The sequence below is a fragment of the Archocentrus centrarchus genome, chromosome 13, assembly GCF_007364275.1.
Source record: "Archocentrus centrarchus isolate MPI-CPG fArcCen1 chromosome 13, fArcCen1, whole genome shotgun sequence".
Lineage (NCBI taxonomy): Eukaryota > Metazoa > Chordata > Actinopteri > Cichliformes > Cichlidae > Archocentrus > Archocentrus centrarchus.
In genome coordinates this window covers 16690982-16711420 of record NC_044358.1, presented here as the reverse complement: position 1 = coordinate 16711420, position 20439 = coordinate 16690982, and the positions used below count along the sequence as shown (strand labels likewise).

At 41.6% G+C, this 20439-nt stretch overlaps 1 protein-coding gene across 2 annotated transcripts; it reads right to left on the bottom strand.

The window, feature by feature from the left end:
* Positions 1 to 604: 604 nt before the first annotated feature.
* On the bottom strand, positions 605 to 16973 carry LOC115790692 (serine/threonine-protein kinase DCLK1-like). Of its 2 annotated transcripts, XM_030744585.1 has the most exons (17): positions 16691 to 16973; positions 15930 to 16312; positions 15389 to 15735; positions 8145 to 8244; positions 7547 to 7663; positions 7324 to 7418; positions 6377 to 6464; positions 6123 to 6292; positions 5697 to 5816; positions 5315 to 5461; positions 5036 to 5169; positions 4835 to 4912; positions 4617 to 4713; positions 4422 to 4502; positions 4220 to 4333; positions 3416 to 3486; positions 2854 to 3026 (listed from the first exon to the last, which is right to left on the bottom strand). In XM_030744585.1, exons 2-17 carry the CDS (start codon positions 16288 to 16290, stop codon positions 2969 to 2971), a joined length of 2178 nt encoding a protein of 725 aa, XP_030600445.1. In that variant the 5' UTR covers positions 16291 to 16312; positions 16691 to 16973; the 3' UTR covers positions 2854 to 2968. The 2 variants fall into 2 exon arrangements, with proteins under 2 accessions (XP_030600444.1, XP_030600445.1); XM_030744584.1 differs by lacking the exon at positions 3416 to 3486 and having other exon boundaries at positions 605 to 3026.
* Between the last annotated feature and the right edge of the window lie 3466 nt (positions 16974 to 20439).

Genomic DNA, 20439 nt, shown 5'->3' with positions numbered 1-20439 from the left:
ATAAAAGCTATGAAGTCTGGATTTAACCGCAGCAACACGAAGCTGGTTTCCATGAGCCGTCAATTTAAATGAACCAAAATATGCAAACTGATGGAGTTAGCAGGTATTTTTTTTTGTAAACAGGTGCTACAAAACACAAACCTACCCAAAGCTGAATATTTTGCATGTTCTGAAAGCACTGGGTTTCCTTTCCTGTGAAATTGTCATTATTGTGAATAAACACATATCATTAATTATATGCTGGAATGAAGCGGTTCATTTTGATTTCACGCAGTATATTTTGTTTTGATTTTACATCGTAAAATGTTTCTGCAAATGTTTTATGAGGTCTGGATCTGAAGCAATTAGGTCAAAACTGGCAACTGTATGTTAGTCATTTCATTTTTTTGTTGCCGTTTTTAATAAAACTGATTAAATACACCAGTGTCGCCCCCTCAGAGTAGTTCTTGAGATTTTAACCATGCATGTGATTAATGCATAATAAAAGGTGTGTATAACAATAGCGCACTAAATGCTATAAATGAGTCGCTGGATGTGTTTGGTCATACTGCCATCTGGTGTTTTAAGAAGTCACTGACTCACAAATTAAATCAGTTTTATTCTCAGGTTTGGTTTCTGTGCAGAGTACATTGTTGGAATTTTTTTTTTTTTTTTTTAATTGCAGAATTTTTTCCCCGTTTTTGTTCGTTCTCAGATTGTTTTACAGCATCCTTACGTCAGTGGAATATGGGTAAACAACACAACTCCATCCCCTCCAAAATAATGGCATTCCCAGTTTTGCTATTTCAGTACAGTTGGTAAAAACTGTATGTAAACATTACATAATCTTTTGATGATGATGATGAGGTACATTCCCCAAAACTCACAACTTCCTTTTCTTGTGCTTTTTGGGTTCAATTCCTTCTAATCGAAAACATAAAAGCCCTTTTACAACAAAGTCAGCGGTGTGACGTTACACTCCTGTTAAACTAAGTATATACAAATCTTAGCTGTGGTACGACTACAGTCTGCTTTTACCAGAGTCCATTCATCTAGACAACAAGTATAATGATTGGAGGAAAGGTTTTATATCTGACAGGCGTATATTAAACAGCAGAAGACCGGAACAACTGATTCGGGATGCATATTAGCACACATGCAGATTACAGTTTATGATGAAGGAAAGACATTCACATCCATGAATATTTCGTCCTCGGTGAGCCGATGCATGAAGTAATTAGACATAAAGCACACAGAGTCTTGTGACCTAAACTCCTCAGTCATGTTTGATCAGATCATTGAAAGAAACATTCAACAAATTCACCGACTTAAGAAATGTGAAAATAATGTGTTTTACTGGAAGCACTGCTGTGTTTAGTAACATTTACTAACTTGGTTCCTATTTCAGTGTGTGAAAATTATCAGTGCTGCACCAGCTGCCCTCATCTGATAGAAGTGTGTCACCTTCCAATAATCCCAGCAGCACATTCTCACATCCGCGAGCATTACGAAGGACATATACAGGATTTGATACTGTGCTCTTGGGCAGTGCACCTAATTGCACTTAAATCTAAATGTGCCAAGACAAGGCCTTAAAACATGCACCTACCACCAACTGCAGCACTGACATTCAAATGTACCACAGCCGGATTACAATCACACTCAGACGTGTAACAGAACGGTCTTAGAAATTATCCTCGAGCACACGAGTCAAACATCACTGGTCCATTTTCTCGTTGAGAAGCTACTTGGTGGTGGGACAGAAACTGTCCTCACTCGGTTAGGTCCAGGAAATAATTATATTTAGCAGCATGTCTTTTCACTTTCAAATTAATGCATCGATGGTTTATGCACCACAACTTCAAGTACTACAGCACAAAGTTATACTGTATGTCATACAGTACAACAGAAGGTTGACTGATACTGCTAATATGATTTAGAGTCAGATATGCACCGATCATGTACTGCATCTAACTGGATATTTAGAAGCTACGGTTTTGCATTGACGCTTACACTAACAATGTCTTCCTGCAGGATACAGTATTAACCAGCAGAGGGCTCCAAAGTACTACAATGAAACAGTGTTCACTGAGCTGAAAAAAGACCTAAACAGATTGCTGGCTGGGGGGCATACATGCCATGACAGAAGCCTGACAGAAGCCTATCCAATAACTGCTTAAAAATCAGCCTTCTTATTGTTACCTCTGTTTCTCTACTTAAATGCCCACTAGTGGACATCTGTTCTTCTACCTTAGTCAGTGAGTTGTTCAGGCTCCAGAAAAAAAACTTTTTTTTTTTTGGCGTACTTTACGTTTAGGGGAAACAGAAAAAACTATGAAACCTGAATAATGATGTTTGTTTTTGTAGCTCTGGAGCCCAAGAGCCAGCACAAGTCTGTACAGAGGGGAGGCCAGCATCTGGAAGTTGGCCAATTAGGACAGAGTGAGCTCATTGGGAGGCGGGCCTTGAAGAGACATTAGCAAAAACAACCTGTTTCACTGGGTGAACTGAGGGGCTGCTTTGATTTTGAACTGTAAGTGATCCAAAGATGTGCCATTTGAGCTGGGGCATAAAAATATAAACCTGGAAATGAGCTATAAGCCTCTTAAGACATGATTGCATGCTCTTAAGGTGGGTTTTGTGATACAGAGACTAAACTTCTCCCCTAAATGCATTTTTGAATTTAAATAAAAGGTAACATTACGGGGGGGGGGGGGTTCAGGGCACAAAATAGGTAAAGATAATTATTCAGTCTGTGAATGTCTGAGTCAGCAGACTACACCCATCCAACCCTCTCCCTCTTTTCCCACAGGGGGGTGGACGGCGCCGTCACTTCAGGAAGGCTTTTAGAATGGAGAAGTGGGTGAACGGACAGTGTCAGCCGAACTTGGGGAATAGTCTTCAGACTCAGAGGTGACCTCAGCGGTGGGGAGGCCACGGTTAGCACTGTGGGAGGGACTGGCACCGATACCATGAGGGAGGCGGGCCTTTACATCCTGGTGGCGTCTTCGTCGGAAAACTTGCTTCTCTTTATCAAGTGGCGTGGTCTGAGAGAGGGTGACACAGCAGCAGTTGTTAGCTTCTCTACAGGACCACAGCAATGACGAGTGAACTGAGGCGCGTGGTAAATTTTAGATGAGCGAGTGTTGTCATGCATGTGAAAAGCTGCATTTGCCGTACAGGTTTTCTCTCCATGCGAGAGAAAAATTATGACTTCATCTTGTGGCAAATCAAAATTAGGATAGACAAGTAGATAGCAACTGCACAAGTAGCTGCCACAGCCCTAATGAGATGACGTAAGCTGATAAAATGAAGGATATGAGGAGGCATGAAAACTGATGGGCAATGTGTCAAACCCTTGGGAGATGGGAAATGGAGACTGCCAGCACTTTGCCATGAAGCACTCACTTTATTTAAGCACTATGCTGTGTCATACCTTATCCAGTACAACGGATGCTGGTAGTGGTCCAAAGACCCTGACTTCTTCATGGTTAAGTCCTGGTCCGGCTGAGCAGAGAGAGATGAGCGCAACTCAGAGGATCACCACGAACTCAAAGCATCACTGACCGGATTAGGTGCACAAGTCTACACTCCTGTTGTTATTGAAAATACTAGCAGAAAGATGCCATGTCACTGATGGCTGGTTTAGGTTCAAAAATCAGTAAAATGAATAAAAGGCTACATACAGGAGATGTAGAGCAATGCAACCGATCCTCCCAAATAACAGTTTCTGACTTTGAATACAAGTTCTCTTTCAGAGCCAGCTTATCTTTGCAACTATTTAAAAATGTTTTCTCCTAAAACCTGGTAATAGCAGGTCACACCTATGTTATTTTTAAGGTCTTCTAATGAAAGTGCTGACAGTCCAGCTAAAAGTAGGATGAGAGGCCAAACAGAGGAAGACCTGGCAGCAAGACGCAGATGGATGAACCGATGACTGATGGAGAAAAGCGGGGAGGTTGCAGATTTTAAAAAAAACAAAATTAAAAACAAAAGGGAAATTGTTTCACAAAAGCAGCAGTTTAAGTGCCAACTTAAAATGACACAGAAAGCATAAAGCCAAAAAGCTTCTGCAGGTGTGAGCTAAGCGGGAGTTGCATGAGGGAAATTATAGCGCAAAGCTCAGAAGTTCATCATGGCTAAAGCATGTCCATAAGCAGAAAGCCCAGATGTAATCTACTGATGCACAGCTACATGCAGTGTCTGTGGGGGTGGGCGGAGGGTGCAGAGTGGTGCTTACTGTGATCACTGACACTCCAGCTGTAGTGCTGTTGACCTTGACTCTGGTGTTAAAGTGCTTCTTGATTTTCCCAGCCACTGGCAGCTGGTGTTCTCTCTCTGATACGCCATCATCCTGATAAATATAAAGAGCCACACTTCAGCAACTCAGCGCCACTATTGATAGAGGTGGTTCTGGGGAAAAGGACTGCCTTCAAACTTACATTGACCCAGGGGTGATCGAGGACTTGTACAGCTGAATATCTTTTATCCACCTCTACCTGCAGCATCCCAGTGATCAGAGCCTGAACAGAGATTTGTTAGACATAAGAATTCTAAATATATTGAGGGGGACTGAGGGATTTCACAGTAACGGCATGGACCATAATCACAGCAGGAGAGCGCTTCCAGACACAAACCTTGGCTGAGTCTGATACATTGTCCCAGTGTGGTGCAGGAAATTCAAGCTGGCCCCTCAAAATCTGCTCAAAGAGTGCCTCCTGGTCTTCACCACTCCTGTATACAATTAAATTATAGCTAAATTGGTCTATAAGCACACCTTTAAAAAAAACAAAAACAAACATATGTAATTAAAATGTAACTCTTAAAGTAAACCTCCCAATACAGGAGTACGCACCCACGGAAGGGAGGGAACCCACACAGCAGTATGTAAGTGATGACGCCTGCTGCCCAAATGTCAACCTTTAGTCCATATCTATAATTGAATATAACACAACACATAGAAGAGGCTTAACACATTCGCATGAGTGCAGAAAAATAACACTGCAGCAGTTTTTGATCGCAATAATGGCATTAGATAATGTCATTACTGGCTCACCCCATCTCAGCAACAATCTCTGGTGACACATAGGTGGGCGTGCCACACACGGTATAGAGGGGCCCGTTGACGACAGTAGCCAAGCCAAAATCTCCTAACTTCAGTGATTTACTCCCATCATTGTGCTCATACACCTGGACAAGATGCAGAAAGGGAACGTGAGAAATATTGGATACAGTGTTTTGGGGGGTAAAGGAGCAGGGGCAGTAGGGAAAATGGACATTTTATAATGCAAACCGGTTCCCCTCCCATACTGAAGCTCTGTGCAGTCACACTTACCAGCAGATTTTCTGGTTTTATGTCTCTGTGGACAATATTGAGACTGTGCAGGTACTTGATAGCACTTGCCAGGTTGAACAGCATAGAACTGGCATCTCGCTCTGTGTACTTGTTAGAAGATGTAATGGCATCAAAGAGATCACCCCCCTGCAGAAAGAGTGTTTGAAATGTGAAAGAGGCCCAGTTGCTAAATTTGTGACAGTCTGATGGTTTTAGATAAAATTTTCTTCTTAACACTGATTGAGTATAAAACCATATAACTCCAAAAAATTAAAATAAAAAATACACTACATTAGACATTAAAATGTTTTCGATAAAAACCAATTCAAAAGCAAGTTATCTTTCAGTTTGAATTTCTTTGTAAGAATATTTTTTGCAGTACCTTAACTAACTCCATTACAAGATAGAGCTCATTTTGAGTGTCCATTTCCTCAATCAGAAGAACGATGTTGGGATGTTTCACGCGCCGAAGGATCGATACTTCGCTCTGTATCATGTGCTCCTGGTGATAAAGAAAACACTGTTTTTAAAAGGAGGGATAGCTTGACTAGGATCATTTGATGTTATTTAATTTATAATTTTTAATTAATTAATTTATATATATATATATATATATATATATATATATATATATATATATATATATATATATATATATATATATATATATATATATATATATATATATATATATATATATAATGATATAGCACCACCTGCTGACCAATGAGCAAAATAAAACTGACTTGGCAGCAGATGAACAACATGTTGATTTGATTGTGCAAAGGCAGGTGCAGAGCAGGCTCACCTTTCCCCTGCACTTATCTTTGCTGATGATCTTCAGAGCATACTCCCTTCCAGTGGATCTCTCCACGCACTCTCGGACCACGGCAAAGTTTCCGTCTCCTAAAGTCCTCCCCACTTTGTACCTCTCCGCTATGGAGGCAGGGACTGACGAAAACTCATCCACTGGCTCAGCTGTGAAACAAACAAAAGCTCTATAATAGGTAAAGCATCATATAGTAGTCTACATGGTGGTTCATGTCTTGTCCCGTTTCTGACCTTCACTGCTGGGTCCATCTCCTTCATCCATTGAGCTGCATACCTTGGTAGAAGCTAAGGAGAGTGAAGAACCACTGTGTTGAGAACCCTAAAAAATAAAAAGAAGCGACAGCTCTGGAGTGAGAATAAAAAGATAAACAGATCTACTTGTCTTACACAAACTTCATGGGGAGGGCAAAGCTTGTAAAAGTGTGATTAGAGCCAGCTTACACAAAGCCTGTTTGTTCCACTCTGCTAGCCTTGAGCGTGTAGCTCGAGATTAGATGGCAATGAACCCAGCATGAGAAACCCTTACAGAAACCTTTTTACCAGCATGAAGGTGACAGTACCATGTGGTGACAGAAAGTTACATCCTCCACCACAGTGACAAAACCAACCCAAGCCAGAATTATGAATACCACCGATAATGTGGACTTGATATTCAATAATCACAACACAATGCTGCTGTACAGATTATGTTTGATACATGAGATAGCTCTGAATGTTGCTAGTTAGCCAGCAAAGTTAATTATGAGAGCTTCACTAGCAGGTTTGGTGACACTGGGTCACTGAGTTCCTGTCAGAGACGACACGTTTTCTCCAGTGGGTTTAAGTTCATTTTGTTTAGAGTGAACACAAAGGAGCCTAAAAGGTACACATGCTAAACTCCAACTGAACCCCTGGACAAGATCTCAGCCTGTAAAATTATTTTGGATCATTAAAGCTCCTTGTATTTTTAAGCTTGGCAAAGAGCCCCTCATTATCCACATTTGGTTTCTCTGTACAGTAACCTGGTAAGAAGCATCATCTTTACAGCCTCTTAGAATCTGCACATAACAATAACCCAGAAAGGCAGATTCCTTTCTGCCTTTCTGGGTGTAACTGAATGAAGGATTCAGGCACATAGAGATTGGAGAAAAACTTCAGGTCTTAGTAGAAAGTGTAAGCACTTTGAATTTTTTTTTTACCTGTCGTCTTCTGAGGCTAGCTGGACTGGTTGGAGAGGGGCTTGGAGACTTTCCAGAGCGAGGTGTGGAGAGCTGACTGCCTGCAGTGCCGTTAGCTTTTGGTTCAGCATAAAGATTAAATATTATGGTATAAACAAAAGTGTACTTGTTTTGCACAATTTCTACATATACTGGAAAAGAAAAAGCAGTGTGAAAGAACAGATCACCACATGCACACCCTTACCTGAACCGGTAGATGAGGGAGACTTGCTCCTGCGGGACATCCCACCACCTCTTGGAGAAGAGCGACCGTGTATGGAGGGCAGCCGACCGTAAGATGCAGACTTTGCCACCCTGCATTCTGCAAAGAAAGAAAAACGAGAAAAACAAAAAGGTGTGGACTGCTGCAGCATCATCCTGCCAAAGTATTAAACGATCAGCTTTAAGTGTGACAGTTTGAGGTTCTGTCTTTCTGCTTATACACATCATTCAAATGTTCTGTTTTTAATCTTGGGCCGATCAATCTAAAACAAGAGACACAATCTACTCCCACACCTACTGCAAGTCTCCGGAAGACATGTTACTTAAGCAGTGGTACAGAAAGAAATCCACAGCATGGGCCACAGCACAGGATTTGAGCAGCGTGTAGTATGCTACCATCCAGAAAATATATTTCTATTGACTATTACTATTAAATATAGGGTTTGCATGATTTTCAAAACATCCTGTTGGATTTTATTGTATATTAGCATCACAGTGCTGTCAGTCACTGACAGTCATAGCAACACAAAATAATCATAACACTTGAAAGTGAGTGATCCGAGCCTCATATCTACACTTACCACTTTCATCCAAGTTGAAGTCGTCTTGATAGCGGAACTTTTCGGGGCCACAAGCAATGAATATATCATCTTCCCCAAAAAAGTCCTGAAGGCAGGTGACCTGTGAAAGATCATGTTTGTCAGCTGTAGCCCAACAGGTTTGATACGCGTTCACACTCATCATACTACCCATAATCCTGAAATAAGATGTATTAACATCCTGAAATCATGCATACATACAACAACAGACAAGGCAACAACAACAACAAGCCAGTGTATTTCTCAATCACAGACCTGCAAAATGGACGTTTTTAAACTTTAAACGCTGCGTCTGTCTGCACCGCCATCTTGGATTTGTTGCAACACTCCAATATGAGTCAAATTTGTGCAAAGGATATGGCCCAATTTATTTGTATACAGCACATGCTGTAATAGTGATTTTTGAACAAACCCATCAATTTTATGATTTATAACATTTTGGAGGATCATATCAAATATGTGCTAGTCCAGATCTACTGTACTTTACGGATTAGAAATCAGCATTCATGAGGGGAAAAAAGGCTACTGGATTAAAGATAAGTCAGTCAATAAGCAGGAAAAAAATTAATGGTACAGTGTGTGTAGTATATGAATAATGGAATTAACCTCTTTCTAGCCTTGTAGCAGACTACCTGCAGCTTAATGTCTTCAGGGTACCCATTAGGAAGCAAAAAGCTCCTTTTAAACCTGTTGGATTTTGTTCAGTGGAGACTGTAACAATGGTGCCTGCCTGTCATTAAATAGTCATCATCTCTAGTGGGAGATTAAGTTAATTGCCCTCTATTATTGTGGATTATTCGACGTAAAATCAGGTTACAAAATGTTGAACAGCAGTCATTCATTCAGGGAGCCAATCACAGCCACACACAGTAATCGGGTTGTTCCTGAGAATGAAGCATTTCCACAACGTACTTTATTCAGTCTAAGAGACCTTTGGTTAAAATAACATGCTAACCATACAGCCTTCAATCCAACAGCAACTGAAATGTAAATTATAATGTTTTTGCTTTTCTACAAACAGAAACTGTATGGCTGGGTGGATGCTGGTGTTTTCATTAATATAGAAGCTCATCTTAATGGTTGTACAGTAGTGCCATGAATAAATAAAGACATACCCTTCTGCTAATAAGAGTGCGCAAGAGAAAGTAGAGTTCCCACTTTAATTCCTGCCCATAAGGTCAGACCTCTGATCTCTTTTAAGTAACTGGCCTCTAGCATTACAGATAAGAGGTAAAATACAAAGACATGCTTAGCACAACCTCACATATGTTCAGAACTACATGTTTGCTAATGTAACCACCTCTAAGCTTTACCCTACAGGTGGACTACCACCCACCAGTAGACAACTCCTCCAAGATGGCACATCTATACTTGCCATTGCCAGAAGGTTTGCTGCGTCTCCCAGCACAGTCTCAAGAGCATGGAGGAGATTCCAGGAGACAGGCAGTTACTCTGGAAGAGCTGGACAGGACCGCAGAAGGTCCTTAACCCACCAGCAGGACCGGGATCTGCTCCTTTGTGCAAGGAGGAACAGGATAAGCACTTCCATAGCTACAAAATGACCTCCAGCAGGCCACCAAACAATCAGGAACAGACTTCATGAAGGTGGCCTGAGGGTCCAACATCCTCTAGAGGGCCCTGTGCTCACTGCCTGGCATTGTGGAGCCTGATTGCCATTTGCCATAGAATACCAGAATTAGCAGGTCCACCATTGGCACTCTGTGCTTTTCACAAATGAGAGCAGGTTCACCCTGAGTACAACGGCACCCTGACTGTCATTAGGTATTAAGATTAAATCCTTGGACCCGTTGTCAGACCCTACACTGGTGCAGTGGGTCCTGGGTTCCTCCCGGTGTACGACAATGCCTGGCCTCATGCGGCAAGAGTATGCAGGCAGTTCCTGGTAGATGAAGGAATTGAAACCATTGACTGACCCCCACACTCACCTGACCTAAATCCAACAGAACACCTCTGTGACATTATGTTTCGGTCCGTCTGACGCCGACAGGTTGCACCTCAAACTGTTGAGGAGCTCAGAGATTATCAAGATCTGGGAGGCGTTTCCCCGAGGATGCCATCCATCATTATGAGCATGCACTGATGTTATCAGGAGTGCATAAAAACATGTGGGGGCCATACCACCTATTGAGTACCATTTTGAGTTACTGCAATGAACTTTCAGCAAAATCGACTGGCCTGCTGCATCATGTTTTCACTTTTTCAGGTGTCTTTGAATTCGGCCTCTGCAGGTTGATAATTTTCATTTTCACCTTTTTGTTTCCAGCACATTACTCAGTCCATATCAGTATAGATATCCGGCATGATTCCCCCCCCCAAACAGAGATTTGAGTTGTGTTAGATTAATTTTTTATTTTTTTTTTGAGCAGTCTATGATCTGAAGAAGTCCAGTGAGGAACGAATGCATTATGCATGTTTTTCCCAACAAATGCATAATGTTTCAAAAGTGGTGTTATCACTTAAATGTTCATGGTCTCAAGCCCCCCCTAACACACACACACACTCTGTCGGTGTGGTGCACTGGCTTTATCAATAACTTGCCGAGACTTGAGAACCTACAAACATTCAAAGGTCATTCAGTCAAATGATAAAAGAAACATCAAATACAAGAACCTTTTCTCTGCTGCTGCATCACTGATGTCTCCTACCCCCAATTCTCTCTCCTCCTAAAAGGAAATCCCAGTGGGAGGAGTTACACAGCAGTTGCCAAGGAGACCAGACAAAAACCACAGCTTAGTTTAAGACAATGAGAACGCTACTTTGAGCCCCACTGTCAGATCCTATTAGGAGCTCTTAACAGCACAAGCTGCAGACAACACGGTGTCAGCATTAGCCTCATTTGGAGAGAATGACAAAGCATATTGTTACTACATTGTCAAGAATTCAAATATCCTCCTGATGAATCCCAATCTCTCTCTCTCTGACAGTTCTCTAATAAAAATCAGAAAAACCCAAAAAGGTAAAAGGCAAAACCATGACATCATTCAACTGAGACAGTGGAATCTGATTTAAACTGATGATTGCTACCAAAGGGCATTGACAGGTTCAATCAATGGTGCACGCCCTCTTAACAGTGTCCAGTTTATGAATACAAAATATTGACTACTTTATGTAAGACCGTGAGCCAAATGTTAATCCCTGCTTTCTTAAAATACTCTTAACATTTACCGGTTCTTTCAGAGTTCTTTAGTTCCACCGAAATACCTCGGGTTTAGAAACCTCAAACTTGTGATGAAACTAATAAACAGAGGCAGCTGTGAATGTGATGCTTTATATTGATTACTTTTGCCTCTAGCCTCAGTGACACAGCAACTCCATTAGACCTGCCATTCGCATAAAAATACTTTTCACAGTCCAGGAGCATCCTGGAGAAGTATTGATTGCTGGGGTTTTATCTACGATTTCCACAAGTGCTGCTCCTGACATTCAATCCAGAAATAACAATGGATATATGCACGCTACAGAAAGCGTATTGATCCGAGCCGCAGTACAGACCACAGTGAGGCGAGCAATCGTGTAACAGGACAAATACACCCGTGGACAGGTGGAGCTTTCCAGGACGCTAAAGCTCCTTTTCAAGTGGGCGACAGAGCAGCAGCCAGTCACCGAGCATGCCAGAAAGAGCTGTGACTCATTTAGCGAATGGTTCTTGTTCCATTTTGCATGAGCTGCCTTTATGTGCAGTTGGTTGTATAAATACTCAAATCGATTCTGCTGCAGAAATATGTGACCTAACAGCAGCCGTTTCAAAAACAGAGATGAGTAATAGCTGCCTTTGTAAGGGAAAGGCAGGATGATAAGGATATGGCAGCGCAGACCAGATATTAAAACAGATGATACACTTTAATCGTACAACACTTCAATCAAATTAAAAAAAAAGTTTCTATACTTAGAAGCAACATTTTACAGCAGCAGCAACAAAAAACATTTTTTCAAAAGGCCTTTGAGCCAACATCATAATCACAACTAAATATTTTTGGAATAACGCGAGTCATATGGAAAATTCTGTTACATAACCAGCAGATGATCACCACCACCACCTGAAAATTTTAAATATTTAAAAATGGATTCATTGCAACTACATAAACAAATTAATGCACATGATATTCAATGCAACATACTAGAATATCTTTAGTATTCAAACTGAAAATTCCACTAAGCCAATCTAGCTTGCAATGACAATGAAATGTCGTAATAGCTCATCCGGCTCACGGTCCATCATAATTCAGTTTATCACCCTCAAATCCACAAATATGGCCTTGTCTTTGAGCACAGTTTGGGTGAAGCCCATTAGGTGTTCACTGTGTGTGAATTTCACTAAAATTTGAGGAATACTGGAGGAAGAGGAGCGATTCTTAATTGTGAAGGCCAGAAAAAAAAAATGGCAGTCAAGGTCAACTTAAAGCAATAAATCGGAAAAACATTATTAGCTTCTGCTCGCTTGTACACAGAGCACCATAAATGTAAACTCTTCCACTCTGGATCTCATTTTCTTAAGTATGAATGGACCATTTAATCCCATCTTTATACAAATAGTTTTATCATGGAGTAGTAAGCCTCCGCTTTCATGCAGTGATGCGAAGCCAGACTGTCCTCGGGTGGCTTCTGACATCTATTTGAAGTTTTGACTTTAACATGCAGAGAAATTAGCAGTGTGCATAATACAGTTACAGCGCAGAGCCATATCCATTTCAGTAGGCATGGGAACATCATGGTGCAAGTCCCCTCAGACTTAGTCTTGGAAATACTCTTTGCTCCATTTGACCTATAACATCAGGGTGGGGGTGGGGGGGGTCACACCAGTCCAAGTCATGTTTTCATGCCTCAGTGGGACTTATCTATGGGGCGTGCATTTCTCCATCACTTTTCTCTGTACCTTAAAGGCACTGCAGCAGACTGTAGTGTGGATAATTCCTTAATCATATCAGCCACTGAGGTTTGCAAAGTGCATCCTGACAACATTAAATTGGCTGTGTGCATTTAGACACACGTTGCATGGCAGACCACCATTACAGCGTGACTCAGCAGTACGGAGGATCACAGGCGTCGAGCACAGCCACCCGCCAAGCTGGTCCACTAATAGAACCGTGAGTCATGAGTCCAAAATGAATAAATCTAAAGCAGCAAATCAGCCAACAGACTAAATTAGAAATATGTAACAATCAGTTACAGCAGTTTAAGTACAGTTTAATCTGGATCTGAAATACTACTGGCTGAACAACGCATTTATTTTTATATAAATAAATTCTGACAATTTATTTATATAAAAATAAAAAGAAAATAATTCTGGCTAACTGTCAGCAGATATCTAAGATAAAAACAAGCAGGTCATTTATGAAAAGGTTAAACACCCATGAAAACAGGTTGCTTGATGCCAGTGGGTGCTTATTTAGCCATCTGGTGGCACGACAGTGCAAAAAGGCACAAAAGCAGAGAAATTATACCACAAAGCTACACTGCCAAACACACAAGCGACTTATCAATGGGCAGGCATAGATATCGAAACCCTTGAAGAAGCAGATACAAGTGGCAGAGGGATTGGGGAGATTAACAGGACCACAAAAAAGAAATCTGAATTTCCTGCTTTTTCCCACAGGGTGGGAATCTGGCTTCAACACACTGCAGTTTCATTGTGCTTTTTGATAAAGACCTCCAGTACTAAAATAACTTAGACGAAATGTCTGAAGGCAGATTTGTTTGTTGGCATGAAAAATCCCCCAACTGTTCCTTCTACATACCATCACACAATGGCTCCCATCCTGGGATTACACCTTAGCCATGTGCTCCATCTTGCCGCCATGCGTATACTAAGGCAGGCAGGCAGGCAGACCGAGCACTGCATCTGTGAGCCCTCTCACAATACACCTACAGTCCTGACATCAGTACTGCACTGCTCTGCCGCAGAGGCTGTTCCTTAGCAACCAGCTCAGGAAACGATTTCACCATAGAGACCATCGCTGCGAAAAAAAAAAAGTCTGAAGGATACTAATAGAGAGTGACCTAACTATTTCTATGAAATGTTTAGACAGTTAGTGCAGCTGGCACTTTACAGGTTGAGCCCATGTCAGTCCACATATAAAACTCACTCACCTACACCTGTCAAATTTACAGAACACAAGAAGCTTTACATTTAAGTGTCAAGTTGCTGATTAGATTGCCCGTCATGTAACAAGTCACTAAGTAAGTATACATTTAATAGTGCGCTACTGTTAGCAGGAATATGAGATGGAGTCCTAGAAACCTATTTCTCATAATACATTTTACAAATATTCCCAGGTGACTCTGAACCTAACGGGCTCTCTCTTTGGGTAAGGAAGCCATTCTCAGAGACACGACTGAAGAACAGACCAGGCCGCCTTCAGTGTCAGAGGAAAAACTCTGAATCTTTTAAGCCCCCTGCAAATGTGCACCAAGTGTGGTTCATGGTAATCTTCTAAATCAAACTTCTGATGCAAGACAGCACCACAAATGGGAATTCAGTGTGGAAATGCCAGAATACTTCTCTGAATCCACAAAGGAGGGCCAAGGAGGCAGGATGCCGTCCTGGTTTACTTTGACTTCTCTTCCACAGAAGCATCCTTCCATGCATCCTGCTTGTGAGCAATTAAAGGTTTAAGTAGTGGAGAGGCTTAAGATAAGAGAGTGCAGTTGCTTTACGTACAGGGCTATTACTGTATGGTTGTTCTTGCTTTGCTTTTATCTATGATTTTCAAATACACACATCTGGTGTTGAGAGGCTTTAGTTTGAAATAGGTAAACGTGATGGTGAAATCACCTTTTCAAACACAGTTTGTTACATTTGCACCTAGCCTCACTGACAGCAAGCACAAACACAGCTGTGTGGGATCAAACTAAATGCAAACAGAGGTTCATCAGACATTTATGCAACTTTAAATAGATTTAAATGTTTGCCATTAACTCCCTCCTGAATGGCGCAGCTCTGAGATGTATATTTAATGCTTCTCTGAGTAAGGACAGCACTCAGAGTCACACAAACACCTTTTGGTGTAGCGATGAACCTTGTTCACTTGGGAAAAGAAAATCTATCCCACTGTACTGGCAGCTTTTTGGTGACACCCGAGACTCCCAGAGCCACTACCTGTTTGAACCCCATGTGGAAATATAGTGTTGCTAATACTAAAAGTCTTTGAAATGAGCAAACAAGAACTTTGCAGAAGCACCAAGAGGAAAGAAAACTTAACACCTACCATCTTGCCGTCGACAGTGTAAAGCCTTTTGACGACTCCGGAGTCTAGCTTGATGGCATCTGTGATGTCGGTCATGACTTGCTCAAAGGAGTGTGCAGTCTTCTTGTTGAGCAAGACCCGTACAGCCTTGCGAGGTTTTACTCCACTGCGGACAATTGTTACCAGTTTGGGCCTAATGAATTCCTTGTTCTCCCTGGTTTCCGGGGATCCAGCCTTGGCGCTACCAAGGGAAGAAGGGTCACGGACAGACACGGGAGTCTTGACACCAACTAACCAGTTAGGATTTACATTCTTTGTGTAGTCCAGCATCTTGTAGGGCTCTATGGATGCACAAACATAGCTCTCCCCTACAGAAAAACCAAGACAACAGAATTTCTCAGCCTCAGCCCACAAGCAGTATATTAAAAAGTACAGGTTGCTCCTGCACCTCAGGGCAGAAGAACTTAAGCATTTTATTTTTATCTGCATCAACCATTTTTGTGTCAAATCTAGGGCAAAGCTTTAAAAAAAAAAAAAAAAACTGCCCAAAAACACCGCTCACCTTCCAACAGCTGGTCCATGCTGGTGATCCTTGTTGACCCATCAATGGTGTATATGGTCCGTACTCCCTGGGGCAAGTTGACATTATCTGACAGACACCTTGTAAGGTCAGCCAAGAGTGCTTCTAGAGACCTAAATCTCTCCTGAGAAATGGCATACACAATCCCCTTGAAGTATCGGTCTCCATTGCGGTAGAAACGGATCTTCTTGGCCTTCTTTTCCAAGCTCAGTGTTTGCAGCGTCCTGGTTCTGTACAGGCTGCAATGAGCACTGTGAGTGGGACTGGGGAGCCCATTCCCTCTCGAGCCCCTTCGGGTGTATCTTTGAGCCTTGTCCCGCTCATCAAAGTGCTCCAGCTCCATCACCGTGCTGTGCTTTTACTCTCTGAATAATATGAGGAGAGAACAGGCTTACAATCTGAATAAGCATTTTAATTTGAACCTACATCTCACACCAATTATGTTCCCTTTAAGTCTAGCTGCTCATACATCCTGCTCCAGCACTGATACAAGCCTTGATGCTGCAACTGCTGCTCAGACACATTATGAAGTAACATGTCACACCCATTCCATGCTCTCTGGGGTATCTCAATTTAATTTTCTAAATTTCACATGCATTTGCAGTGGACCATCCAGAAAACAGTAACAGTCTCCTGTGGGATTTTGGCTAAAAAGCTGACTGAAAGGTAAACCTTAAGCATACAAAAAAAAGGAGGAAACGGCAGTCAGCAGGATCTTGTAGTTTCTGTGCAATCTCTCTTACCTTTGAGGTGAAGACGGACGTAATCAAACGCTTGCAAGCGCGACGTGTCTCAGATCTTTGCTTTATTGGATGCCTTGTATGAACCATGCGTCCCTTTGTTGCCCTGTGATGGTGCTCTGCCTTCCTGCCGTGTGTCTACTCTGCCGTGTACTCACATGCAGATTGGAGGCAGGGCTGTAGCCGGTGTCCTCCACCCTCCCCTACTCCTCTTCCATTGCAGTGATTTACCGGACCGCTCCACTGTCAGCCTTCCTCGTGCACGCCGCTGCCAGAGCGCGTTCACGCGGGTATTGATAAAATGCGCGCTCCTGTTGACCTGCTTTAACAGCGCTGTTTGGATACTCAAGATCTGAAATCACATTTTGTTTGTTCCTCGGTAGTTTTTTCTTTTTAAATGAAGTTCACAATGAGAAAAAGAAGAGTTTTATTTTCTTTTAACTTCAGGCCCGCACGTGTATTAGCAACAACAAAAAGGTGACTTTTCCAACTTTAACCTCCTGATGGTATACCTTACAGACATTTTTAAAACAAAACGGATCAAGAAATGTCCCACCTACAGCGTTCTTTAAGGAATTAACCAACCAACCATCTGCCCTCATAATTCATTACATTTAAATAACCCAAAGCCGAAGACAACAGTTTCTAACATTACATTCAAACGTTTCGTTGGGAAATAAGTCTTAGAATACATACACAGGGTAACAACGTAGACAGCATTTTGCGTTCAGGTATGGCGGTAGTAACAAAGTTGCGTCTAATTGGAGCAGCTTACACAGGTGTTGCTGATGTATGAAATTAACCTGCTCTTCCAGACCTGCCCCCGAAAGCGTATGAAGGGCTGATTAAGGACGCCTGTAATGCGGAAGCTAATAAATGCAACTTAAGTATGAGCAGAAGACAAACTAATGGGTAATTTGGGTTTTTTTTAAGTTAGTTATTATCGTTATATTTCCATAGGGCAACAGCTTGTGTAAATAACTTTAAAAGAAGGTCTTGGACATTCTTGGTTTATGGTTATCAGCATTTAAAGAAAAAAAAAATTAAACCTGATGCCAAGAATTACATTACTATGAGGCTTTTGTCCAAGAGCTGAAAGCATAACTTTGTTGACCTCTAAGTTTGGAAGATTGTTGCCAAAAAATCTTTGCTGATCAAGCTATACAACTAAAAGGTCGTAAATATGATTAAGAACTTCTGACTTCCTGAAAGATTTACGTTTCTTTAGTCCAGGCTTTAAGTAGCCTATTAGTTTTTTACCTTTGGGTGTTCCTCATTAGGTTCTATCATATCAGTTCCACACCTTGCATTAAAGACTTTTTAATGCATTAAATGTAAATATGCAGTTGTGGTTAGAAAGTCTATATGATGCTTGATGTAAGGCAGAGTTCCTTGAGCTGTTAGAGCAGCACCTTCACAGCTCATCATATGTATGTTAACCTTTGGCTGCACCTCATATTTTTAAGCCAAATACTCCAGTCATATGAATCTTCAGCACCTGGACAGTAAGAAAAAAAGGCCAATTTCATCTCTTATGTTTAAAAAAAAAAAAAGTGCATTATCACCATGTGTTATGACATTCACAGCTTTTTTTTTCCTCCACAGGTTTGAGGATGAACTTAAAAATGAGCCTACCATGGAAAAGTGTGATCCTTCATCTTCACAGAAAAGTGAGCTCCAGACTTCTCTTCACTGCTGCAAGGAACACAAACGGTGGTTGGACTTCAAAACCACACTGTGCTATCAAAGCAACCAAAAGCATTTATTTGACCACTTCTTGTGTGGTATCACATCACCACTCATACTCTGGCTTATGTACTCTACATACTGACATGTTCTCAGGCTTCAAATCAGAACATCTTGTCAATGCTTGTGTGATCTTCTGCCCTTTGTCAATGGTCAGTTGGACACCAACCACACTAGAGCTCACTGTGAATGATATAAGCTACCTGAAAGAGAGTCTTTCTCCAGGCATTCTGTCTAAAGTAGGTCTAATGTATCCTGATAGCTGTATTGAAAGTAAATCACCAGTCAAAAGTTTGGACACGCCTTCTCATTCAATGTTTTTCTTTTTTTTTCCCCCTACATTGTAAATTAATACTGAAACCATCCAGACTATGAAGGAACACATAAGGAATCATGTAGTAAACGTCAAAGTATTAAACAAACTAAAATATGTTTTAGATTGCGGTGCTGAGCACTTGTTGGCTGCTTTGCCTTCACGCTGTGGTCCAACTCTTCCCAAACCATCTCAGCTGGGATTGTGGAGGCACTCCATCACCCTCTTTACTGGTCAAATAGCCCTTACAGAGCCTGGAGGCGTGTTTGGGGTCAAACAAATGATGGTCCCACTAAGTACAAACCAGATGGGATGGCATGTTGCTGCAGAATGCTGTGGTAGCCATGATGGTTAAGTGTGTCTTGGATTTTGAATAAATCGCCAACAGTATCACCAGCAAAGCACCCCCACACCATCACACTCCCTCCTCCATACTTCACGGTGGGAATTATACATGTAGGAACCATCCGCTCACCTTTTCTGCATCTTACAAAGACACGATGGTGTTTGGATCCAAAAATCTCAAATTTGGACTCCTCAGGCCAAAGGACAGATTCCCTCTGGTCTGATGTCCATTCAGCCATTCTCTTCCTCTGGTTGTTCTTCCTTAGAAGTGGCTTCATTGCAGCAATTCAAACATAAAATCCAGATTCATGCAGTCTTCTCTGAACAGTTGATGTTGAGATGTGTGTGCTACCTGAACTCTATGAAGCATTTAGGTGGGCTCTTATCTGGGGTGCTGTTAACTTGTGGTTTCTGAGGCTGCTAACTCTGATGAACTGATCCTGAGCAACAGAGGGAACTCTTGGTCTTCCTTTCCTGGGGCGGTCCTGATGAGAGCCAGTTTCATCATAACGTTTGATGGTCTTTAAGACTGCACTTGAAGATACTTTCAAAGTTCTAGAAATTTTTTGGACTGACTGACCTTCATTTCTTGAAGTAATGATGGACTGTCAGTTTTCTTTTCTTAGTTGAGTCGTTCTTGCCATAATATGGATTAGAACATTACTCAAATAGGGCTATTTACTGTATACCAACTCTACCTCTTCACAGCACAACTGATGGTCTCAAACACATCAAGAGGGCAAGAAATTGAAGAAAGAAGAAGAAAAATAATCAGACTTAAAAAGAATACCTCACAGAGGACAACCCCAGCTGCCAAGAAGTCAAATAAAGGTATCGTTTTAAAAAATAAAAAAAACTCTCTTGGTACATTATGTTTAACATACTGCTAAATTTCAGATCATGTCTCAAGAAGTTGTCAGACATCTGTAAAGAAGTAAATCAGCCATCTGTCACAATAACCGGTCCTCCGACGATGGATCAAACACTTCCTGAAGCGGACAGCCTGACCACAGCGCATCCCCCACCAATACTGTTGGATAAATCAACTGTTCCCTGGGGACAAATGCTGCCAGTGTGCCAGGATCAATTTTCTCTCTGCCTCATTTCAATTTGTGGAAAATGACTGGATAAACTCATTCATGAATCCAACTACATGTGTTTTCACATCAGCAGAAGTCAGCCCCACTTTTTTAGCCAACTCATCCTCAAGCCATGTGTTATGGGATGCTGCTTCTATCCAGGTGGATCCTGTTGCTTTCCCACTAGGTAATTTCTCCCACCTGAACAGACTGAAGTCTGTTACACTGAATTACCCCAGGTTAGCCCACCTGACAGTATATCAGGAGAG

Excerpts from the sequence above, each read along its gene's own strand:
- LOC115790692 (XM_030744584.1), bottom strand. The coding sequence starts at position 16,290 with ATGGAGCTGGAGCACTTTGATGAGCGGGACAAGGCTCAAAGATACACC. Across the intron at positions 7,419-7,546 it reads TCCCTCATCTACCGGTTCAG|CTAACGGCACTGCAGGCAGT; the intron begins GTAAGGGTGTGC and ends CTGAACCAAAAG. Across the intron at positions 4,714-4,834 it reads GGGTTCCCTCCCTTCCGTGG|GAGTGGTGAAGACCAGGAGG; the intron begins GTGCGTACTCCT and ends AATTGTATACAG.